General features: G+C 41.2%; 1 protein-coding gene across 3 annotated transcripts in view; it reads left to right on the top strand.

The window, feature by feature from the left end:
- The first annotated feature begins 1,624 nt into the window (after positions 1-1,624).
- STK17A (serine/threonine kinase 17a) overlaps positions 1,625-25,636 on the top strand; it is a 44,924-nt gene continuing 20,912 nt past the window's right edge. The window contains exons 1-3 of one of the 3 annotated variants that reach the window (XM_074035178.1): positions 1,625-1,964; positions 6,532-6,582; positions 14,102-14,314. In XM_074035178.1, the coding sequence (XP_073891279.1) occupies positions 14,169-14,314 (146 nt within the window). In that variant the 5' untranslated portion in view covers positions 1,625-1,964; positions 6,532-6,582; positions 14,102-14,168. Of the gene's footprint in view, positions 2,338-6,531; positions 6,583-14,101; positions 14,315-25,636 lie in introns of all 3 variants that reach the window. The other 2 variants (XM_005549722.4, XM_015447494.4) reach the window with 2 other exon arrangements.

Here is a 25,636-nt window from a genome sequence, read left to right as displayed (position 1 = left end):
ACTTTCTCACTCTTCCAGCCATTGCTTTAAAATCATCGAATACCTCATGGGAAAAGTGGCAGCTTTCTGAGCTGCCTATCTTTCCAGGATTTCAGTCATCCAAGTCTTTGCTGGGAGAGGAATTTTTTAACTTTTGCCAACTTTTCTGTTTTTTCTTAGTGAGAATGTTGATCACAAATAAACTAATATTATCAGTGCCAGAAGCAAAACTCCGAGACAGTTTGAGCAGAGCAGTGGCACGATTTGGTTTCGATTTTTTTTTTTTTTTTTTTTTTGAGACGGAGTCTCGCTCTGTTGCCCAGGCTGGAGTGCAGTGGCGCCATCTCGGCTCACTGCAAGCTCCGCTTCCCGGGTTCACGCCATTCTCCCGCCTCAGCCTCCCGAGTAGCTGGGACTACAGGCGCCCGCCATCACGCCCGGCTAATTTTTTGTATTTTTAGTAGAGACGGGGTTTCACCGTGTTAACCAGGGTGGTCTCGATCTCCTGACCTCATGATCCGCCCGCCTTGGCCTCCCTAAGTGGTGGGATTACAGGCGTGAGCCACCGCGCCCGGCCTGGTTTCGATTTTTAAAAGATCACTCTCATTGCCTTGAAAATGAACTATGCGGCATTAGGGAGGAAGAAGGATGGAAGCAGGTGGTCCAGTTAGTAAACTATCACAGTAATCCAGATAAGAGATAACGGTGGCTCAGGCCATGGTGGTAAGGTGGAAATAGAGAGAAATGATCAAATGCCGCATTGACAAACTGCAGATGGGCATGAGAGAGGAGTCAATGCTCATCCCAAGATTTTTGGCCTGAAGAGTTAGAAGGAAGGAGATGAAGAAAACTGAGACGGGGAAAGCTGGGTAGGAGTGCATTCATGAAGACCAATCAGGAACTCACTTTTGTGTATGTTAAGCCTGAGATGCTAATTTGACATCTAAGTGGAGATGCCAAATGCATAGTTGAATACACCATTCTGAAGTTCAGGAAATATTTGAAAGCTAGAGATACAAATTCTGTAGTCATGAGCATATAGATGGTAATTAAAGTCGTAAGACTGGATGAGAAGACCTCTAAAGTAAATATAGGGACGACTACAGACGATATAATAGTGTCTATTTCAAAGGGCTGGCGTGCAGGGTTAATAATATTTATACAACTCCTGCCTCCAGACCCCTCCCCCAGTGTACGGAGATCAGGGTCTCATCACCCCTTCCCACCACGTGAAGTCCCGCTTACAGCTCAAATGCCTTTTATTAACCGAAGGTCAGCTTTTGTGACTCAGATGCTCAACAGGTGCACAACTCTGCTAACGCAGTAGGCAGTCCTGGCCAAAGGGTGGTGCTGTGAGTCGCCTCCAGCCTCCGGGCCGTCCTGAAAGCTGCACCTTCTCCCCCTGAGCTGCAGAGGGCGCGCGTGAGGCATCGGGCGCTCAGGACCCCGCAGGAGCTCAGCGAGGGGGCGGGGCAGCCACGGAGTGAGGCTTGGACGGGGAGGGGCGGGGTTAGGTGCGGGGCGGACGTGGGGTGGGGTTGGCCGGGGCCAAAAGCAGGGCGCAGGGCAGGCGCGGGATGGTCACGGGGCGGGGCCAGGCGCGGGGCCATGGGCGGGGCCGAGCTGCCGGTAGCCTGCCTGCCGCAGTCCGAGCGCCGCGCTGGGGAGAGCGGGTGTTTGAAGGCTCCGCGGACCGGCACTAGGAGCCGGGGGCGGGTCCGTGACCCTCCGGCTTCTCGGAGCGAACAGGCGGCCAGGAAAGAAGCGGGCCTGAACACCATGATCCCTCTGGAGAAGCCGGGCAGCGGCAGCTCCTCCCCAGCCGCCACCTCAGGCTCGGGCCGGGCCGGCCGGGGTCTGAGCGTGCCGTGCCGGCCGCCGCCGCCGCCACAGGCCCGCGGGCTGCTGACAGAGATCCGCGCCGCGGTGCGCACCGAGCCCTTCCAGGACAGCTACAGCCTGTGCCCGGGCCGGGAGCTGGGCAGGTGAGGACGGGCGGGGCCCGGCGCGGAACCTTTCCGGACGCGCGGGGCGGGACGCGGGCGCCGATAAGCGCCTGGGCCCCGGCGGCGAGCCTGAGGTGGCGTTGCTGCTGCCGATAACGCGCTTTGTGACTTGGCACGAACTTGGGTGCTGACGGCGAGTAGGGCAGCCGAGTCGCACCAGCGCCTCCCCACCCCCACCACGCGCCGCGCCCAGCGAGCGAGTGATGGTAACTCGATGGCGGTCCCGGAGGCGCGGACACTTTCCTCTCCTCAGCCCTTTGGTTCTCTGTGGCGTTTCGAATGGCGATTTAACGAGAGAAGGTGCGGACCGCGCTCTGCTTTTCACCCCGAGCAGCGGGTCTGAAAACCAGAGGTCTGTGGAGCCGGCTTTGCTTTTTTCCTTCAACTCTTGCGACTTTCTTGGTCTCTCTGTGTGGTTTTAATAAAATACAGCATCCGTTGTGACAGCTTCCTTTGCACCGGTGCTCTGTTACCTTGTGTCGGTCTTCTGCTGAATTCATTTTCGTTTTCTTGGTTGGTTTTGTGCCTTTTTAGTTCTAAAATATTTAGGTCCCTTTGCCTCGAGTTAGATTGGTTTCTTTCGTAGGCGCTTGGCCCTTTTCTCGCTCTTTTTACTTTGCTGGGAACCGATTCTTCCCTTCTCCCCTCACCCTACCCTAGCCCACCGTTTTTTTTTTGTGGGAATAGGGAGAGCTTGTCTCCAAAGTTGCAAGTGCAGGCTATTCGGATGCTTTACATTTTGCATGCTGAAGAGGGGTGATCGAGTGATTTTTGTGGGATTTGGGGAGTCTTCCTTGAGAACAGCTTGGGGAAGTTGTTAAATTCTCTGGCTTTGGGGGCAGACTTGAGTTCATATTCGTGCCCTGGTTGCTGTGTTTTCCTCTGGAGGGGTTAGACTCCCCAGCCTCACTTTCCTCATCCGTAAAATCAGTATAATGATGACACTACCTACCTCAGAGGTGTCCTGAAGATGCCATGCCTGTCAAGCGCATACCACTGGGCTTGCCACATGGCGTTCAGTAAATGTTCTCATTATTGCCAGCATTTGTCATGGTTGCAAAATAGCACCATGTTGTAATGGGAAAGGGCCTGACAGTTGGAACAGCCTTCAGCTGGGGTCTTGAAAAGGCAAACAATGTAACATAGGTTGTAATGTTAAAAACACACTGCCTTACACATATTAAGGTAACTTTTGGAAATAGTTTTTTTTTGGGGGGGCGGGGTAGGGAGTGTGGAATCCTACCTTAACAAAGTCTTACTTATTCCTAAATGTTAACAAAAGGAAAAATACCTTTCAGGAGCAAGATTTACTTCACTGCTAGGCCCTAGTTGACTGGATCTGTGCATACTTTAATTGTGACAAAAGGTGAAGGGAACTATGACTTAGCTGTGTATTCTAATTTGTCGACATTCCAAACATTCTGAAGTAACCCATATTACCCGAAAGAAGGAAAACTGGACGGGCACAGTGGCTCACGCCCGTAATCCCAGCATTTTGGGAGACTCAGGCGAATGGATCACCTGAGGTCAGGAGTTCGAGACCAGCCTGGCCAATGTGGTGAAACCCCGTCTCTGCTAGAAATACAAAAATTAGCTGGGCGTGGTGGTACATACCTTTTCTTACATAAATTTCTTTACAAAAGGAGTAGGTCATAAAGCAGCATAAGAATGCAATTATTAGATAAATACTTGATATAAGAGCCTGGAACTGAAAAATAAAATTAAATCTATTCTTTTCCTTGTGGCACCCTTTTTTATCGCATAGCAGTTTAATGCAGTGCTTAAGAATATTGGCTTTGGAGTCAGACAGTGTGAGATTGAATCTTGGCTCTTACTAGTTATGTGGACTTGAGTGCATTACCTAACCACTTATTGCCTCATAGGGTTGGTGAGAGAATTAAGTAAAACACGTAGCCTTAAGGCTGTGCTTAGCTTAAGGGAAGCACTCAGTAAATGTAATTCATAGTGTAATTCAATAAACGTTATTATTTTAAATGTAACCAAAAAAGAAAACCTGCACAATCTCAAAATTTGCCTCTATTTCTGGCAAAAGTAATGAAGTCTCAGGAAGTGAAAGTTCTGTTTGTGCTATAAGCAGTCCTTATTTAAGGTTTATAAATTTTGCCTGTATTTATGGTTTTAACATATAGTTAAGTGTGTTTTTGCTTGATCTTTGATAAGGTAGAAAACTTATTTTTCCAACTATTAACTCTGGTTGCATTTCTGATATAACTCTAATTAATCTCATTCTGATAAAGAACTTGCAGAATACTCGTTTATATTTTAATAATGTGGGAAGAAAAACAGATTTTTTTTTTTTTCATTTTATTCTGTGGCCTTTCATTTAGTAAAATGCAGAAGGGGTGTGAAGAGTTAACTGTTCAAACAAATAGATCTTTTTCAGGTGCTACTGTGTTATCACAGATCTAAAATTTTCAATGAGATCACTGTTCAAAGAGAATTTTTTCAATGGTCAACATTGATTCCAGAGTAATGACAGGATGTGATGTTGATCGTTTTAAGAAATGTCACATTCTTTCATGTCTCCAGTAAAGTCCATAGCAGCATAAGTAAGAGTAAATATATGATGTAAAACATTGTTTTATTACTTGGAGCTTGACTGGTTATTCCTAAGGCTTGTTACTTTTCTTTGAGTCAGGATGTATGCCAGTGTAAACCATATTGACGATTTCCTTACTGGGGCACACAAGAGAAATGACCTTGGGTTCTGAGAATTTTTTCACATTGATTTCCCTTGAGTTTATTGATAATATAGGAACAGAAAGATGTTTCTAGGAACTTAAAGATACACCAATTTCATATCAAATGATTTGCCTTACATTTGTTTTCATTATCTAGTCCTCAACTGTAATGTTTTTAATATACTCATAAATTTTTTCTTAAAAAAAAAAAAGCCAAAAGAACACTTTAAAAATATCGATGCATGCTAATAGTTGGATTTTCCTAAGGCAAAAAATTACAAATACAAGTTCCCATCTGAAACAGGTACTTTATAAGTGTGCAGGCTTTACAGTTTTGCAAGTGCTTTCACATGCATTATCTCATTGATTCTCACCACAAGGCTGTTTGGAAAGTCCCATTTTTCAGATGAGAAAACAAAGACAGAGTTTAAGTCTTGTGAGAGATAACAGAGCTGGGACTCCTGACTTTGAAATCATTCTCATTACACCACACATATTTTTCAAAGAATAATCTATAGTCATATCTTACGACTAAAGCAATTTCATATCATTCTAATGAAAGGATATGTTAATGAGTTTGACGTTGGAACAAACATGGTCAAGCTTCAGTGTCATATAGTTAAGTCACCACTGAGGCCTTGAAGTAAATTAGGGATGTCCTATCTCCTTCTCCTCAGAGCAGTAGGGGTAACAGGGACAAGAAAGGATTTTTTTTTTCAGAGAATAAGAATATTCAAACTGAAAGGGGACTCTGGGTGGGTATTTTGGGGACTGTGTATCCTTACCTAGATTTATGGCTGTAGGTAATAGCTTCAGTTTTTGTATCTGACAACAACTTAAGCATGTGTCATAAGTTATTTTTTAAGAAATAAAGACCTGGCCGGGCGCGGTGGCTCAAGCCTGTAATCCCAGCACTTTGGGAGGCCGAGACAGGCGGATCACGAGGTCAGGAGATCGAGACCATCCTGGCTAACCCAGTGAAACCCCGTCTCTACTAAAAATACAAAAAATTAGCCGCGCGTGGTGGCGGGCGCCTGTAGTCCCAGCTACTCGGGAGGCTGAGGCAGGAGAATGGCGGGAACCCGGGAAGCGGAGCTTGCAGTGAGCGGAGATCGCGCCACTGCACTCCAGCCTGGGTGACAACGTGAGACTCCGTCTCAAAAAAAAAAAAAAAAGAAATAAAGACCTTTATTAAGTAATATCCATGCAGAAATTGCTTTGTTTTAACAGAGATGTTATTTAAGATTTGACAACTCGTCATTAGTTTGAAGAATTTTATTTACAAACAATTTTGGATAATCTGATACTTTGGATGGATAAAAGAAAATTGGCCATATTTGTGGTTCAACAATAAAGTTGCTTGGAAAGTATGGCTTCTGCTCTCAGACAGGTACTTTAAGTCAGTCAGCTGTTCAATTTTGAAAAGTTCATGCTTAAAATGTTAAATTAATTTAAAATACATAAATTTAAGAATTTGAATTTTAGTCTCTTCATAAAACTATAGATGACACAGTTTTATAAAATCTGATTATTGAACCAAATGCATTAGAAAACTAAGTAGCTATAGTCATTGAGTCACCTCTTCAGGTAAGTAAGAAGTTAACTAGATTTCTTGAGAGAATTTATACATTATGTAGACTAAATAGCTCACCCCCAGAACTCCTGTTCTATGATTTTTTAAAAAATTATCATTGGTTATATCATAGATCTGAAATTAATGCCAAAATCAATAAAAATAGCCACTGATTACTGATCATTTGCTGAATGCTACACACTTTAAAGATGCAGTTTTGTATAGTCTTCACTGCCCTGTATGGTAAAGTGCCATTGATCTTATTTTACAGATGAGGAATCCCAGGATCCAAAGGATTAATAAATTGCCAAGTATTACACAGGTATTAGCCAGAATTTAAAACCAAGTTTGACTTGTAAAGCCCTGCCTTTTCTTATCACGCATGCTAATGTCTTATTTGAATGGACTCACTGATTTTTACGCCTAGGGTCTTTTCCTTGATCCTTTCAGCGGTAAGGAAGACAAAATCCATTCTAGGTGTTTCTTGAATGGAACTTCTTTACCTTTAAGACATCACTCGGCTGGGCGTCGTGGCTCACACCTGTAATCCCAGCACTTTAGGAGGCCAAGGTGGGTGGATCACTTGAGGTCAGAAGCTTGAGAGCAGCCTGGCCAACATGGTGAAACCTCATCTCTACTAAAAATACAAAATTAGCCGGGCACGCACCTGTAGTCCCAGCTACTTGGGAGGCTGAGGTCGGAGAATTGCCTGAACTTGAGAGGCAGAGATGATGCCACTGCACTCCAGCCTAGGTGACAGAGCGGGACTCTGTCTCAAAAAAAGAAAAAAGACATCACCCCAGTGTAATTAGGCAAATACTGTACTTATGTATCAAGTACATAAAGGCGCACTACCATAGGCTCTGGAAGCTATTCCCAATGTAACAGATCGATCACTGTCCCCTTATAGGCAAGATGATATGCCACTGGAAGGTCTTATGGGGGAAATAACATTTCAGTTGGGCTGTAAAGAATGGGTGGAATTTCAGTAGTAGTTACCATTGTCAGTAAAACACCAAGTCAGAGCGGTAGAAAAATTCAGTGAAGAGAGAATGGCAAATAGTCCAGTATATTAAATGTCATGAGGTTAAGTTGCCATAAAACCTTTATTTAACAAAATAATAAGAGCAATATATATACTAGGTGTGCTGATTATATTTGCACACCTGCCATGTGCAGGGCCCTATGGAGATAAAAAGATGAATAATAAGTGAGGTCCCTGAAACTCACAATCCAACTGGGAGACATAGTACAACAAGTTGTAATATGTAAGATTGACATAAATATGATAAAGGTATAAGCAAAGCACTTCAACCTAGAATAAAACAGGACCTTGGACATTATTTTACTTACCCTCTGTACTGCTCAAATTAGCATGTGTGTTTTCTGATGTTCACCTGAATGTTATATATTCTATTATCTCTTCACCTTTGCCTATAATCCAACACTTGAATTTATATTTGGAATCCCTTCAATAAATGGGATTCTCTTTACCAAAAAAGGCAGCTCAAACTTCTGTCCAACTATAACTCGTACCACATTACACAGTACTATAACTGGTACCACATTTACATAGTACCTATATTAAAAATCTGAAAGTCATCCGTGACTTTCACCTTTCCCTTCTCCTTCATCTCTGCCTACAACTCACACCTGCCAGGGAGTGCTAATAAATCTTGACTTTAAGTGTCTTTTAAACGTTTTCTGTCTTCCCAGTCCCTACTGCTGGTACTTGAGTGCAGGCCTACTGCTTTGAATTATTTTATTGGCCTGTTTCTAGTTATCACTGGCAATCTACTCTTCATAACACTATTAGAATTATCTGTTTTGTTTTGTTTTATTTGAGACAGGGTCTCATTCTGTTGCACAGGCCAGAGTACAGTGGCATGATCTCGGCAGCCTAGTTGTCCCAGGCTCAAGTGATCCTCCCATCCCAGCCTCTCAAGTGCCAGGACCACAGGTGCACACAACCATGCCCGTCTAATTTTCGTATTCTTTGTAGAGACAAGGTTTCACCATGTTGCCCAGGCTGGTCTTGAACTTCTGGGCTCAAGCAATCCGCCTACCTCAGCCTCCGAAAGTGCTAGTATTACAGGCATGAGCCGCCGTGCCCAACCAGAATTATCTTTTTTAAACAGTTATTTTCAGTATTCTAATAGGTTCCAATTTTAAGCCTGATGAAGCCCAAACTCCTTAGCAAACATACCTACCTAAAGATACCCCCTGTCTCCCTAAGCACTGTTTTTAGGCACTGATAATGCAAAGTTCTTAAGGAGCTTGGACTGGTGGGTCTCAATCAAATGTCACCTCCTCTTGTTATAATTGTTTATGTATCTTACCTTTCCCACCTCTCTGGAATATGTTTTCAATGAGTAGTTCTGAAATGTATTCATTTCTGATATTTATCCCAAAATATTTAATGAAAACCTAAGTTCCCAGTTTTGTACCTATTAGTGAAATGTAGATGTTTTTGAAATGAAAAAATAAACCTGAAAAGCATGGCAACTGTATATTCTAGGAAGAAGTTTGGCTTTTGAGTCAACAAAAAAAGTAGATGTGCAGCAAACATGCCCTTCGGACCTCATCAGCCCCAAGTCAGTTATATATAACCATGGCCCCTAATGTCAGAGAAACATCATTTTTAAAATGTTTTGTAGAGGACTCAATAACCTAAAGTTAAAGGTTGAGGTATAGTCACAATTTTTACCATAAAGTCATGGTAAAATATGCATGTTGGAACCCTTTTGAGGTATGGAATTTAGGGAACTCTGTCAATGTAATTCTGAGCATATACACTGGGACTTTGCAGCTTGAATACTGAATCTCATGTTTTCTTTATACAATGTGGCTGTGTAGAACAGCTCCAAGAAATCTGTTGTTATCTCCTCTGACTCTTTGAATGGTTTGAAGGGTCCCATTCCCATTGCACCAGTCATTTAGAGATGAAGGCATGCATGCTTCCTCAAATCATTGCGAGCTGCTGTCATGATGTCAGTTTCAGTGGTATGTGGTGTTAGAACGATGGAAGAGTTTTATTCAGCATAGGATAGAGCAGGGTTCAGCAAACTACAGCCAACCACCTATTTTTGAAAGGGTAGAGCAGGGTTCAGCAAACTACAGCCAGCCACCTATTTTTGAAAGGCTCACAAGCTGTTTTTACATTTTTTATGTTTTACATTTTTTAATAGTTAAAAAAATTAGAATAAGAGTAATATTTAATAACGTGAAAATCTTATGAAATTCAAATTTCGGCGTAAAAGTTTCATTGGAAGCCAAAGACACCCATTCATTTACCTTTCTTGTATGGCTGCTTTTGTTCTACAACAGTGTACTTGAGTCATTGCCGCAGAGACCCTCTGGTCCACAAAGCCAAAAAGAGTTACCATCCTGTTTGCCCTTTACAGAAAAGTTTGCTGACCCCAGTATAGTACAGGATATGATGGAAAGAAAATAATAAATCTAGAACTGTGAGGAATGTTTCCAGAAGAACAGAGGTGGTGTCAGAGTAGTCACTGAAATGAAAAGAGAGCCGTGGGAACTGCATTCTGGCACCTAAAGGAATGGGTGAGGAGCATGAGCAGCAGATGAGTAAGTATGGGGAAGAGGCCCCAGAATTTAGCAATGGCTGTTCCGTAACAGGGCTCCCAGAGTTCACAGGTTAGCAATGTGTGTGAGTCCGTGTTTAATTTGCCCTGTTAAATTCTAGCTTCTAGATTTTGATCTTTCGTTCTAGACTACTGATACAATTTTGAGTTCCAATTCTGTTTGCTGAATTAGCTGTCTTCCCATTCGGTCCTTAAAAATATACTTTCAGGCTATGTAATAAGTAGTTTTTTACTTACTGCACAGTACTTTATTGTTTGAATGTCAGATGTGGCAACAGTAAACATTTGTATGTGTGATATGTGTTTGAGGGCCGTTCTACTGAGTCATTTCTAATTTACCAGGAACATGTTTGCTGCCAATTATATGTTGAGGCTTCATTTCAGACGAATTTTTTACAAATTAAACTTTTCTCTTAACTTCAGACATGTAGGTATGAAAATATCAAATTATTAATAATTGTTTTCTTTCTCAAAGGAATTAAGAGATCATTGGGAACCTTTTAAAACTTGATGGAGATGTTAGCCTAATGATTTTGTGGGATAAAATGAAAGGTATTAGTCTTTGAGGAATTCATTTATAGTTACTCTCTCCAATATCTGTAGAAGTCTTTCATATTTCTGTGAACAAAAGAACTTTGATCTGAATAAGGGTGCTATTAGGTACGTTGTTTCCAAACTGAACAGCCATAGGCCTTTGCCTAAGGATTTGTCATTCCACATTTATATTACTAATGATGAAAACATGAAAGAAATGAAAATTATATTTGCAGTTAACAATCGCTGGGAAGGAAGAATTACTACTCAAAATTATGTCAGTAGTCTAGAATGCTGGCTCAAAGCCTAGAAGTTAGAATTTAACAGGGCAGGCCAGGGACGGTGGCTCACACCTATAATCCCAGTATTTTAGGAGGCCAAGGTGAGTGGATCACTTGAGGTCAGGAGTTCGAGACCAGCCTGGCCAACATGGCGAAACCCCATCTCTACTAAAAAAAATAAAAATAAAAAAATTAGCTGGGCATGGTGGCATGCGCTTGTAATTCCAGCTATTTGGGAGGCTGAGGGATGAGAATTGCTTGAACCGGGGAGGTGGAGGTTGCAGTGAGCTGAGATCGTGCCACTGCACTCCAGCCTGGGCAATAGAATGAGACTGTGTCTCAAAAACAACAACAAAAAAGAATTTAACAGGGCAATTAAAGCCTTGCACTTAATTTTTTAGAAAGCTTTTTTTAAAAAATAGATTTATGGGTACAAGTGCATTTGTGTCACATGGATGTATTGGGTCATGGTGAAGTCTGGGCTTTTAGTGTGCTCATCACCTAAATAGTATACATTGTACCCAATAGGTAGTATTTAATGTCACCCCCTTCCCACTCTCTCACCTTTTGGTCTGTTTTCCACTCCGTATGCCTGTCTGTCCATTTAGTTCCCTCTTAAAAGTAAAAACAGGCAGTTTTTTACTTCCTGCTTGAGTCATCTCACTTAGGATAATGACATCCAGTTCCATCCACGTTACTGCAGAAGACATTATTTTTATGGATGTGTATTAGTCCATGATACATACACACACCATATTTTTAGTCCAGTCATGCACTGATGGACACAGGTTGATACCTTTGCTATTGTGAATAGGGCTGTGATAAACGTATGAGTACAGGTGTCTTTTTCATATAATTTCTTTTCCTTTGGGTAAATACCCCGTAATGGGATAGTCAAGTCAGATGGTAGTTCTTTGAGAAATCTCCAAACTACTTTCCATAGTGGCTGAACTAATTTACATTTCCACCAACAGTGTATAAGCCTTTTTCTTTGTATGTTCGCCAGCGTTTGTTTTTTTTGACCTTTTACTAACAGCCATTCCAACTGGTATAAAGCAGTACCTCATTCTGGTTTTAATTTGCATTTCTTTGATGATTAGTGATCTTGAACATTTTTTCATGTTTGTTTGCTGCTTGTATGTCATCTTTTGAAAAAAATGTCTGTTCATGTCCTTTGCCCACTTTTTAATGGGGTTGGTTTTTTTCTTGTTTTTTGAGTTCCTTGTAGATTCTGGATCTCAACCGGTTTTGGAGGCATAGTTTGCAAATATTTTTTCCCATTCTGTAGGTTGTCTATTCATGCTGTTGATTATTCCTAATTTTTTAGCAATCATTTTTAAAATGTAGTATGAGGATACTGACTTGACAAAAATTCAAGGTGGAAAAAATCTAGGTAGTTTATCAGCCCAATTTGAAATATGAAAAACATGTCAAGTTTTTTTAACAAGCAATCTTAGGTTGTATTGTCCCAAGAGCAACAAAAGTAATAATGATGTAATGCTTTGATTGATTATACCTGGATTAGTTGCTTCAGATTTGGTTAGCACATTTTCTGATGAGCCATAATAGGAAGTGAACCTTATGGGGAGGTGGGCATGGTGGCACGCGCCTGTAATCCCAGCTATACAAGAGGCTGAGGTGGGATGATCACTTGAGCCCGTAAGTCCAAGGCTGCAGTAAGCTATGATCGTGCTACCGCACTCCAGCCTGGGCAACAGAGTGAGACCCTATCTGATAAAGGAAGAAAAAAAAAAAAAAACCCTATGGTGATGAGGATTTATTGCAAATTGGGAAAGGGAAGAGGGAATGGCAGCTAACAGATGGTGTTTGCTGTGTTCACTATCTAATAGACTGCCATGTGGAAAAGAGTGTGAGGTCTGGTCTGTACTGCTCAGCAAAGGACCCTAACTGTAGCCCTTCAGCTAAAGTCAGGTTTAGTCTTGTAGTGAAGACCTTATTACAATAATATGTACCCAGTAGTGGAAAAGATTACCTCACAGTCTGAAATAAGACATTGGCATTTGGCGTTAGGTAAAATATTATATGATTTCTAAGTTGTCTTTCAACCTAAGGATTCAGTGGATGTTTATGGGTGATGACTATCACAGCTTAATGATGTTTGTGTGATTAATAATATTTTATTGAGCACTTACTGTGTGGCAAGTACCATGCTAAGCAATTGAAATATATTATTTAATTCTCACAACCCTGTGAAGTAGATGCCATTTATGTCTCTATTATACAGATTAGAAAAATGAGACTTAGGGCATGGAGGCTCATGCCTTTAATCCTAGCAGGATCACTTGAGGCTGGGAGTTCAATACTAGCCTGAGCAACATAGAGAGACCCGGTCTCTTTAAAAAAAAAAAAAGAAGAAGAAGAAGAAGAAAAGAAAAATGAAACTAAAAGAGGTTAAAGAAACCGCCTAAGGTTACTGTCAAGTGCCACTTACAGGGTTCAAGGCCACATAGGTTTAATTCTAGAGCTCATACCTTTAATCAGTATGCTATACTGAGTCCCTGGTTTACCTGCTTATTAGTGTAATGACAAATAGTAATGCATCAAGATAACACTTTGTTATATCTGTCTTTGTGAGAAAATACAACATTTCTAGCTGATGCTCTAGTTAAAATGATATATGAGTGAGATCCTTACCTTTAGAAAGTGATAGTGCTCTTTAGAGTCAGTTAATGCAGTGAAATTCATCGCATTAGGGATTCTGGTGACCAATTTCTCTTAAAAAAATCAAATGGCTTCCCCCCACCCCCCGCCCCCAGAGACAGAGTCTTACTCTGTCACCCAGGCTGGACATGATCTTGTCTCGCTGCAACCTCTACCTCCCAGGTTCAAGCGATTCCCATGCCTCAGCCTCCTGAGTAGCTGGATTACAGGCATAGCATTACCATGCCTGGCTAATTTTTGTATTTTTAGTAGAGGCAGAGTTTCATCATGTGCTAATTTTTGTATTATTAGTAGAGATGGGGTTTCGCCATGTGGGCCAGGTTGGTCCAGAACTCCAGACCTCACGTGAGCCACCTGCTTCAGCCTCCCAAAATGCTGAGATTACAAAGGTGACCCACCATGCCTGGCCTCAAATGGCTTTTTTAAAGACTTAAATCATTTTGTGTACAAATGTGCCAAAAATTAAGTTATGTGTAACTCTGCAAAAAATATGGACTTTAATATTTGTTATTCTTTATTTAGAAAATGAATTGTGCAGATTTATACATTTTGTTTTATTTGATAAATCCATAAATCTATAGATGTAGCCTATATAAATCTCTAAGTGATATTTCTACTTTTGTGATTGTATATGAGCTAAATTTGAATATCTACCAATGGTTATTTGGAAATTTCGTTGAAATCTGCCATCTGTGGAAAGTTGTCAACTTTAACAGTGAATGTTTTTGTTTAATTCTAGGGGGAAATTTGCAGTGGTGAGGAAATGTATAAAGAAAGATTCTGGGATAGAATTTGCTGCAAAGTTCATGAGAAAAAGAAGAAAAGGCCAAGATTGTCGGATGGAAATAATTCATGAAATTGCTGTACTTGAACTAGCACAGGACAATCCTTGGGTCATTAATTTACATGAAGTTTATGAGACTGCATCAGAAATGATCTTAGTTCTGGAATAGTAAGTATTGTCTTTCTTAGATTAAGTTTGTTTGGTAGTCTACACTTCCTTTATGGGATACCACTCATCTGTGATAATGTTGCCAGGCCTGGTTCTCTGGAAATCTCAGAATTTTCTAGATCATCTTCAAGTGTTCCTCTTATTTATTTAACATGTTCCAAATTTGCAAGGATGCATGTATATTAGCTTTTTTATTTTCATTCTTTAATGAAATTCTTCTCATAATAGGATAAAAGGTTATCTTACGATTTTATTAGAGGCACTCTTAACGAAGTAATACCAAACTAATATTACAATAAAAGGCATTTTATAATCCTTACATGTTCTTATAGTCTGAGTTAATCTCCTTTTAGAAACAGTAGTCTTGATTCTTACTATGTTTTCAATTTAAGTAGGTAGATACAGCACAGAAAACAGCTTTGAAAAACGAAGGACTGTTCTTTCTCCTTAAGAAATCGTGGTTTCAGGCCAGGCACGGTGGCTCATGCCTGTAATCCCAGCACTTTGGGAGGCCGAGGCAGGAGGATCACCTGAGGTCAAGAGTTCAAGACCAGTCTGGCCAACATGGTGAAACCCAGTCTCTACTACAAATACAAAAAAATTAGCCTGGCGTGGTGGCATGTGCCTGTAATCCCAGCTACTCAGGAGGCTGAGGCAGGGGAATTGCTTGGACCAGGGAGGTGGAGGTTGCAGTGAGCTGAGATTGCGCCACTGCACTCCAACCTGGGTGACAAAGCGCGAGACTCCATCTCATAAAATAAAAGGCCTTAATACTCATGCCTATAATCCCAGCACTTTGGGAGGCCAAGGCAGGAAGGATTACTTGAGCCCAGGAGTTTGAGACCAGCGTGAGCAACATAACAAGACCCTGTCTCTTTTAAAAAATAATTAATTTAAAAAAGAAAACAAAAAAGACTTAATACATCAATAAATCCAAACAAAATGAGAAGACAAACTCGGAAAAATACCTCTAATATTCATCTAGCCAAAGCAGTTAAAGTTGCTTGAATATATAACCAGGTCTTACAAATACACACAAACACATGAACCTCCCAGTTTGAAAAGGGCTTGGCCCATAATCCCAAAAGATGCAATCCTAAATGTTGAAATTCCAAAAAATCAAAAACCCTAAGGTCTAAAATCTCAAAAATCACAATCCCAAAAGATCAAAATCCTGAAAATATAATTATGGAAAAAATAATCCTAAAAATTCTCTAAAAGACATTTATTTGGTCAGGTGCAGCAACCTCCACCTCATGGGTTGAAGCGATTCTCATGCCTCAGCCCCCACAGGTAGCAGGGATTACAGGCGTCCATCTCCACGCCTGGCTAATCTTTTGTATTTTTTGTTAGAGATGGGGTTTCACCGTGTTGATCAGGCTGGTCTCAAACTCCTGACCTCAGATGATCCACCCGTCTCAGCCTCCCAAAGTGCTGGGATTATAGTCGTGAGCCCAGTCAAATCCCAGCACTTTGGGCAGCTGAAGTGGGAGGATTTCTTGAGCCCAGGAGTTGGAGACCACCCTGGGCAACATAGCGAAACCCTGTCTCTATAAAAAATACAAAAATTAACTGGGTGTGGTGGTGCACTCCTGTAATCCCAGCTACTTGGGAGGCGGAGGTGGTAGGATCACCTGAGCCCAAGAGGTCAAGACTATATTGAGTTGAGATAGTGCCACTGCACTCCAGCCTGAGTAACAGAGTGAGTCCCTGTCTCAAAAAACAAAAAAAATTTTATTTACATTTTAAAAGGGGATTGATTTAGGAAACATAAAAATAACTATGTATACCATAAGTTGTCCAATTATGTTAATTAAAAATAAAATTTTAATACATGACATTTCATGGCCACTTTATTTACATGCTAAAACAGACAGTAATAACATACGTTTTTACAGACATAACACTCAGATATACTAACAGTCACACAAATGTAACAGTTATGAGCCAGATAAACCATATTTATAAAAGAAGTAGTTCAGCCGGGCGCAGTGGCTCACGCCCCAGCACTTTGGGAGGCCAAGGCAGGTGGATCACGAGGTCAGGAGATCGAGACTTTCCTGGCTAATACGGTGAAACGCTGTCTCTACTAAATATTCAAAAAATTAGCTGGATGTGGTGGAGGGCGCCTATAGTCCCATCTACTCGGGAGGCTGAGGCAGGAGAATGGCGTGAACCTGGGAGGTGAAGCTTGCAGTGAGCAGAGATCGCGCCACTGCACTCCAGCCTGGGTGACAGAGTGAGACTCCATCTCAAAAAAAAAAAAAAAAAAAATTCTAAAAGTGAAATATATAAACGTATATCTCCATAGTTGATAATTCTGTACACTTAAATTGATAATTGTGGTCATCTGAAATACCATGACAAGCAACCTAAGTCTTTTGACAAAATTGATTGAAAATCTCAATGTGTCATCACCATATATGCAGTTGCCCAAAGAGCCAAGATCTCAAGAAATTTTTTTCATAAATGCAGATGTACAAAAAGGACATATCTTCATTTATTAATAAAGTTTCAATGTTTTTGTTGTTCTTTTTTGGTTTTTTTTTTTGTTGAGACAGAGTCTCCCTCTGTCACCCAGGCTGGAGTGCAGTGGCATGATCTTGGCTCACTGCAACCTCCACCTCCCAGTTCAAGCAATTCTCCTGTGTCAGCCTCCTGAGTAACAGGGATTACAGGTGCACACTACCGTGCCTGGCTAGTTTTTTGGTAATTTTAGTAGAGACAGGGTGTCACCATGTTGGCCAGGCTGGTCTCAAACTCCTGACCTCAGGTGATCCACCTGCCTTGGCCTCCCAATGCTGGGATTACAGGCATCAGCCACCAGGCCTGCCCTCAGTGTTTTTACATACACAAAATCAACATTGTGATAATATATTTTGATGGAGTCAAATTTGCAAAATATTCATAAAATGAATTAACTCTCCTCAAAATTTCACCCAGTTCATACCTCCAGTATTGAAAATTATGCGAAGATGAAATGCATAGCATAGTGAATTGGTGCTATATGTGAAGGGGCAGATGTTGTACATGATTGAATAATTTGGCAGGGGAGAGTTCTTTTTTACCTGCGTTTTCATTTCTATAATCTTTGAAACACCTGCTGCACTTGTATTTGGACAGTGGTTGTGATCTACAAATTTTGTAAGTATGTGTTGTCCACCGGAAAACCTGGTTATTGCTCAGCCATTGCAATTCAATTATTTTCTGCTTTCAAAGCACCGATAATAATTAGCTTTTAAACCGTTAGGTATCATTGTATGCTTAACTTAATCACACCCTTTTTTGAAGGAACAATTTCACAGATCTCTTCCATTGTATTGTAAGGAATACAGTGAGAAGGAATGATATTGGACTTCCCCAGGACCAAATCTCTATTATTTAATAGTTAACCTTCTCCAGAGAGACAGAACCAATAGGATATGTGAATAAATACGAGAAGGAACTTATTAGGAAACTGGCTCATGTGCTTATGGTGACTGAGAAGTTTCACAACAGGCCTGCAAGCTGGATACCTTGGGATGCTGGTAACATGGCTTAGTCCAATTGCAAAGGCCTCAGAACCAGGGAAACCAATCATTACCTTTCAATCCAGGCCAAAAGCCTCAGAACCCCAGGGAGTGGGAGTATAGGGAGCAGGGGTGGTCAGGTGTAAATCCTGACATTTAAAGGCTGGAGTTCTGATATCCACGGCAGCAAGAGAAAAATTGGTCCCAGCTCTCAGAGAGAGACCAGCTTGTTTTCTATATTTCTTCTCTCTAATTAGATGGTGCCTGCCAACATTGAAGACATATCTTTCCTACCTAGTCCACTCGGACTCACACGCTAATCTCTGGAAAAACCCTCACAGACACACCCGAAATAATATCCTGGATTTCTAGGTATTCCTTAATCCAGTCAAGTCAACAACTGAAATTAAGACCATAAATCCACCCCTTGTCAGTTTGGCATCCATAATGCATCTCCTTTAAACTGTACTTAATTTCCAAATAAAGACAGCAACAAGGTAATAGTTCCACCTAACAGGATGCACCTACCGTGATGCACCTAGCCTCATACAACTGAAAACACAGTGGAAGTCCCTTCCCTAAATCCCCTCCCTCCCTAGAATTCAGTTTTCACGATTTCAACAGTCGAAATTTTAATTGTTCAAGATTGTGATTTGGGGATTTTAGACTTTAAGGACTTTTTTATCTTTCAGGATTTTGATCTTTTGGGATTTTGACATTCTGGATCATGGCATCTGAGATTGTATCTTTCAGGATTATGATCAGCTCTGGTTTTAAAAAAATGAACAAATGATATGAAATTTTCACACATGCAAATGTAAATTACCTATATACACATGAAAATATTTTTATTTTTATAATGTAAATTTTAAAATAGGTTGTGAATTTCCACCTATCAGACTGGCAATGATTATAAACAAAAGTGATATTCATTAATTGAGCCATTTTAGTATAACTTTTCTGGGGTACAGTCTGAAGTATGTATCAAAAGCCTTAAAAAAATATGTTTTAACCCAGCAATTTTACTTAAAGTTTTTTTTAATAGTACATAATGGGGTCTCACTATGCTGACCAGGCTTATCTCAAACTCCTGGCCTCAAGCAATCCTCCTGCCTCAGCCTCCCAAAATGCTGGGATTATAAGCATGAGCCACCATACATGGCCTAATTTTAGTTTTATTAATTTTTTCACAAGGAAATAGTAGGCAGTTTTGCAAAGATATGTTACCAAAATGTTCCTTATGGCATTCTCTATGTAGCAAAAAGGTAGAAATAGTCTAAATGTTTGTTAGAAAAAAGGTTGGTTAAATAAGTGATGTCACAAAATGGATTACTGGGCAGTCATTAAGAAGCTAAGGTAAATATATTTCAAAGATTTAAAATATTAAGTTTAAAAAAGAGCATGTTACAAAATAATGTGTATGGCATTATGTTGTTTTTATTTAAAAGTTTATAGAGGGTGAAGTCTGGATGGCTAAAATATTAAGCGTGTTACTCTTGATAGTGTAATTCAAAAGTATGGTGTTCATATATTTTAATTCAATAATTTCACTTGTAGGAATCCCTTCTAGAGAAATAATACGAACATGAGAAGCACAAAAGTGCTTGTCACAATGCATTTCTAATTTATGATAGTAGAAATACCCAAAAATGGCAGAATGGTTAAAAGTTTTTTTTAAAAAATAAGTTTAGGAATCTCATATGGAAGCCCACTGCTTACCAAGGATTTGTTTTTTTCTGTTTATTACAGAGGGGATTAAGGTAGAATTGGAAATTGATCCAGAAAAGACCACCTGAAATATTCTGTCTCCAAAATCTCCTCCTTCTTGCAAAACCTGCTCTTCAGCCTTTCATCCTGGGACCCTTTTCAGTTCTTCCAGTCTTCACCCGGCTCCTGACTTTTTTCTTCCCTTTTCTTCCCTTCTCCTCTTTGGTAGTTAATTTAACTTCTCTCTTACCAGCACCTACGTTATTTCCCTCTTCCTCTTGGTCATCCTCTGCAACTCATTTGCCCATTTTAAACCCAGAATGCATGCTGTGTGTCCCTCCTCCTGTGCTGCCACACATTCTTGGAAGGACTTGGATCGTTTTTCATCTACTTAGTACAAGTGTAAGAGTTCCATCTTCAGCTAGGCTCATGGTATAGCTTAGCAAGTCTGTACCTAATCTCTTACGTCCTTTTAACACCTCTACCCCCTGAGCTAATCAATATCTTTACCACACTTACTGTGTCACCTACTTCCCACCTCTCATGAGATACTTAGCCTTTTCTCCCCCATATGGAGAAATCAAGGCCATCAGACACACTCCCCAAGCATCCCTCCCCCCTTCCTCTAATATCTGTCTTTGTTGCTCTCATGCCCGTCCCTGCTGTTCGATGGAAGAGATTCAGCTAATCATTTCCAAGACTGAAACCCTTATTTAAGTTCTTTAATTCTCATCCTTCCTTTTCTAGGACCTGTGTTTCGTTTTTTTGTAAATTATGTAACCTCTTCTAGAGTTTCAGATCCTCCTCCCATGGTGGTTCTTTTCCCTTTGTCTTCTAATATTTCAGTCTCCTCTATGCTAAAATTCCTTCCTCAGCTTTGACTCTTACGTCTTGCCTTTCTCTTTTCCTTACTGCTATACTTCTTAAAAGAATAGGCTGAATTTACAGCATTCCTCACCTTACAGTTTTGTTCTACTTCATTGATCCACTCATCTGTTCATGGGCCAATACTCCATTCACTTTTTAATCTAATGCCATCTGCTCTTCTGATACTTTGATGAGGTCACCAGTCCTGTGTGCCAAAATTAGTCTCCTCGTTTTAGTATTCATTCCAGTTCTTGCTCTCTTTAAACACTTGATATTTTCCTTTCTTTCTTGAAATCATGTTCTTCCTTGGCTTTCACAGCCCTATTTTTTAAAAATCTCCTCCTCCTCTCAGAACCTTTTATCCTTTTCTACTATATAAATGTAAGTGTTCCCCACAGTTCCATCAGCGTTACTGATGTCATATATTTATGTTTTATACATTTACCCTGGATGATAAAATCTATTTTTGTGACTTCAGCTATCATTTACATGCTGGATATTTCCAAATCTTTGTTTCCAACCTCAGCCCCTTTCTTCTCCTTCACTTATGAAGCTTAGTTTGGCTGGATATGAAATTCTGGGTTGAAAATTCTTTTCTTTAAGAATGTTGAATATTGGCCCCCACTCTCTTCTGGCTTGTAGAGTTTCTGCTGAGAAATCCGCTGTTAGTCTGATGGGCTTCCCTTTGTGGGTAACCCAACCTTTCTCTCTGACTGCCGTTAACATTTTTTTTTTCCCTTCATTTCAACTTTGGTGAATCTGACAATTATGTGTCTTGGAGTTGCTCTTCTCGAGGAGTATCTTTGTATCTTTGTGGCATTCTCTGTATTTCCTGAATTTGAATGTTGGCCTGCCTTGCTAAGTTGGGGAAGTTCTCCTGGATAATATCCTGCAGAGTGTTTTCCAACTTGGTTCCATTCTCCCCGTCACTTTCAGGTACACCAATCAGACATAGATTTGATCTTTTCACATAGTCCCATATTTCTTGGAGGCTTTGTTCGTTTCTTTTTACTCTTTTTTCTCCAAACTTCTCTTCTCACTTCATTTCATTCATTTGATCTTCAGTCACTGATACCCTTTCTTCCAGTTGATCGAATCGGCTACTGAAGCTTGTGCATTCGTCACGTAGTTCTCATGCCATGGTTTTCAGCTCCATCAGGTCATTTAAGGACTTCTCTACACTGGTTATTCTAGTTAGCCATTCGTCTAATCTTTTTTCAAGGTTTTTAGTTTCTTCGCAATGGGTTCGAACTTTCTCCTTTAGCTTGGAGAAGTTTGATCGTCTGAAGCCTTCTTCTCTCAACTCGTCAAAGTCATTCTCCGTCCAGCTTTGTTCCGTTGCTGGTGAGGAGCTGCGTTCCTTTGGAGGGGGAGAGGCACTCTGATTATTAGAATTTTCAGCTTTTCTGCTCTGTTTTTCCCCCATCTTTGTGATTTTATCTACCTTTGGTCTTTGATGATGGTGACGTACAGATGGGGTTTTGGTGTGGATGTCATTTCTGTTTGTTAGTTTTCCTTCTGACAGTCAGGACTCTCAGCTGCAGGTCTGTTGGAGTTTGCTGGAGGTCCACTCCAGACCCTGTTTTCCTGGGTATCAGCAGCGGAGGCTGCAGAACAGCAAATATTGCTGAACAGCAAATGTTGCTGCCTGATCATTCCTCTGGAAGCTTCGTCTCAGAGGGGTATCTGGCTGTGTGAGGTGTCAGTCTGCCCCTTCTTGGGGGCGTGCCTCCCAGTTAGGCTACTCAGGGATCAGGGACCCACTTGAGGAGGCAGTCTGTCCGTTCTCAGATCTCAAACTCCGTGCTGGGAGAGCCACTGCTTTCTTCAGAGCTGTCAGACAGGGACATTTAAGTGTGCAGAGGTTTCTGCTGCCTTTTGTTCGACTATGCCCTGCCCCCAGAGGTGGAGTCTACAGAGGCAGGCAGACCTCCTTGAGCTGCGGTGGGCTCCACCCAGTTTGAGCTTCCTGGCAGCTTTGTTTACCTACTCAAGCCTTAGCAATGGCAGTCACCCCTCCCCCAGCCTCGCTGCCATCTTGCAGTTTGATCTTAGACTGCTGTGCTAGCAATGAGCGAGGCTCCATGAGCGTGGGACCTTCCAATCCCGGCATGGGATATAATCTGCTGGTGTGCTGCTTGCTAAGACCATTGGAAAAGTGCAGTATTAGGGTAGGAGTGACCTGATTTTCCAGGTGCTGTCTGTCACAGCTTCCCCTGGCTAGGAAAGGGAATTCCCAGACCCCTCGCGCTTCCTGGGTGAAGCGATGCCTCGCGCTGCTTCGGCTCACGCTCGGTAGGCTACACTCACTGTTGACAAGCCCCAGTGAGATGAACCCAGTACCTCAGTTAGAAATGCAGAAATCACCTGTCTTTTGCGTTGCTCACACTGGGAGCTGTAGACTGGAGCTGTTCCTATTCAGCCATCTTGGAGTGTCGCTCTCTCGCCCAGTCTCCTCAGCCCCTTTCTTAAGCTCCAGCTGCCTGTTGCGTATACATGTGTCCAACTGCAGATCATTATTAGTCAATATATCAGTATCAGTGCAGTCAGTAGCAGTCAATATCAGTACTCCTGCATTACCCTATTAAGGCCTGTTTTTCTTTTGTTTAGTATCCCCATCTGTTTCATTGCTCAAGCTAGAAACCTTGAAGTTATCCTTAATTCCTTTATTCTCTTTAACACTCATGTACAATATAATGAATTACCAAGTCTTCTACTTAAACCTCTCCAGTAGCTTTTCAGCTGGTCACCCTGGTTTCAATCCTGGGAAATCCCTCCTGCTACTGTTAGATAGGTAATAAAAACAGATTTGGTGATATTATTCCCTTGCTTAGAAACTTTTGGTGGCTTCTGTTTCTTTGATGATCAGATTTTTTTAGAACAAAAATCAGTATGATTTGGTCAAAAAATTTCATGTTCTACTTTTAGTCTGAAGAGGAAGTCTTAGAGATATGCTCTGGATACTGAGATATCAAAATTCTCAGCCACATCAATATATTGTTGTTATGGAAACAGGCAGGTTATGATCACTGCATCAGTTAATCATTCTTGAAGCACCTGCCGTGTGCACTAGATACTAATAGGTACTGATAATATAAAAAGTGAAAAAACATAGCCCCTTATCTCCAGGTGCTAAAAGTCTAGCAAAGGAAATAGATATGGAGGTTGAGCATTCTTAACCTGGAAATGAAATGTCCCAAAGTTTGAAACTTTTGAGCACTAATATGATGCCACAGTAGAAAATTCCACATCTGACCTCATATATTATCCCAGAAAGTTGCTGACCACAGCTGATGAGATCACCTTTACAGGAATTAAGGATGCTAAGGATAGAATAACTATGCTAGGGGCTGGGCTAATGCAGCAGGTGTGCATAAGTGTAAACTCGCTGTGATTCCACATGGTGGCTGAGAGTGGCACCTTCACTTTCTGATGGTTCGGTGTACACAAACTTTGTTTCATGCACAAAATTATTTAAAATATTGTATAAAATTACCTTCAGGCTATGTAAGTTGCATATGAAATATAAATGTATTGTGTGTTTAGACTTGGGTCCCCTCCCCCAATATAGCTCATTATGTATATGCTAATATTTCTTTTTTTTTTTTTTTTTTTTTGAGACGGAGTCTCGCTCTGTCGCCCAGGCTGGAGTGCAGTGGCGCGATCTCAGCTCACTGCAAGCTCCGCCTCCCGGGTTCCCGCCATTCTCCTGCCTCAGCCTCCCGAGTAGCTGGGACTACAGGCGCCGCCACCACGCCCGGCTAATTTTTTTTGTATTTTTAGTGGAGACGGGGTTTCATTGTGTTAGCCAGGATGGTCTCGATCTCCTGACCTCGTGATCCGCCCGTCTCGGCCTCCCAAAGTGCTGGGATTACAGGCTTGAGCCACCGCGCCCGGCATATGCTAATATTTCAAAATGTAAATCCCGAACGTTTCTGGTCCCAAACATTTAAGAGAAGGGATATTCAGCCTATAAATGATTGCAGCAATGTTGATGATTTACCAGGAGTTCTTACTAGTTGTTGTGTGAACTAGAGTATAATAGTCAAAATGTATTAAGCATTTACTATGTGCCACGTGCTATGCTGTCTTCCAGCTTCATATATATTATTTATATGCTTTATTTACACTGTTCATAAATTTTAGAACACAATTTTATATATAAGAAAACACTCAGAAAAAAAAAATCAACCTTAGGTTGTGCTATATTACAAATAGCAGAGCCAGAATTTAGTCCAGGAGTATGAGATTCCAAAGCTTCTGCTTTTATCCATATACTGTGCTCCTTTACTCTGCCTGGGAGGTTAGGGAGTGCTTCCTGGAGGAGGAGGCATTTCACAGTATATATTAGCCCATCATTGCCTTACTCTGAATTTTTTTAGTTGTTTTGCCCTCATCCTGTGCTCGTCTCCCTGACTTCTGTTCTACCTCATCTCCTTTTAGTCCTTTTCTACCTTACCCTACATTCTCGGCACACTTCTTTTTTTGTCATTGCATTGTCATCTTCCCTGCATTATTCACGACAAGAAGTCTGTGATCATTCTTACCTTGATTCACCTATGAATGTGCCTTTTTTTTTTTTTTTTTTTTTTTGAGACAGAGTCTGGCTCTGTTGCCCAGGCTGGAGTGCAGTGGCACAATCTCTGCTCACTGCAAGCTCCGCCTCCTGGGTTCACACCATTCTCCTGCCTCAGTCTCCCCAGTAGCTGGGACTACAGGCGCCCACCACCATGCCCAGCTAATTTTTTGTATTTTTAGTAGAGACAGGGTTTCACCTTGTTAGCCAGGATGGTCTCGGTCTCCTAACCTCGTGATCCACCCGCCTCGGCCTCCCAAAGTGCTGGGATTACAGGCGTGAGCCACCGCACCCGGCCATAAATGTGCCTTTTTAAAGATTTTCCTCTTTCTCACTTGTTTTTAGCAATTTGAGTATGGTGCCTTGGTTTTATTTGTATTTATCTTGCTTGGAGTTCATTGATCTACTTAAATTTTTTTGTTTATAGTTAGTTTTTATCAGATTTGGAAATTTTTCAGCTATTATGTTTTCTAATATTTTCCTACCCCTACCTCTCTTCTCTTATTCCTACAGTGTATTAAACGGCTTGATGCTGTCCCATAGGTCCCTGGGATCCTGTTTGTTTTGTTCAGTCTTTTCCCTCCCTCTCTCTCTGTGCTTCACATAGACAGCTTATTTTCCTGTGTTTTAAAGTTCACTGATTCTTCTGCATTGTCTGATCTG

The sequence above is a fragment of the Macaca fascicularis genome, chromosome 3 (genome assembly GCF_037993035.2).
Source record: "Macaca fascicularis isolate 582-1 chromosome 3, T2T-MFA8v1.1".
NCBI classification, from domain to species: Eukaryota; Metazoa; Chordata; class Mammalia; order Primates; family Cercopithecidae; genus Macaca; species Macaca fascicularis.
Note: the sequence above shows the minus strand (reverse complement) of the source record. Positions and strands in the feature narration are given on the sequence as shown.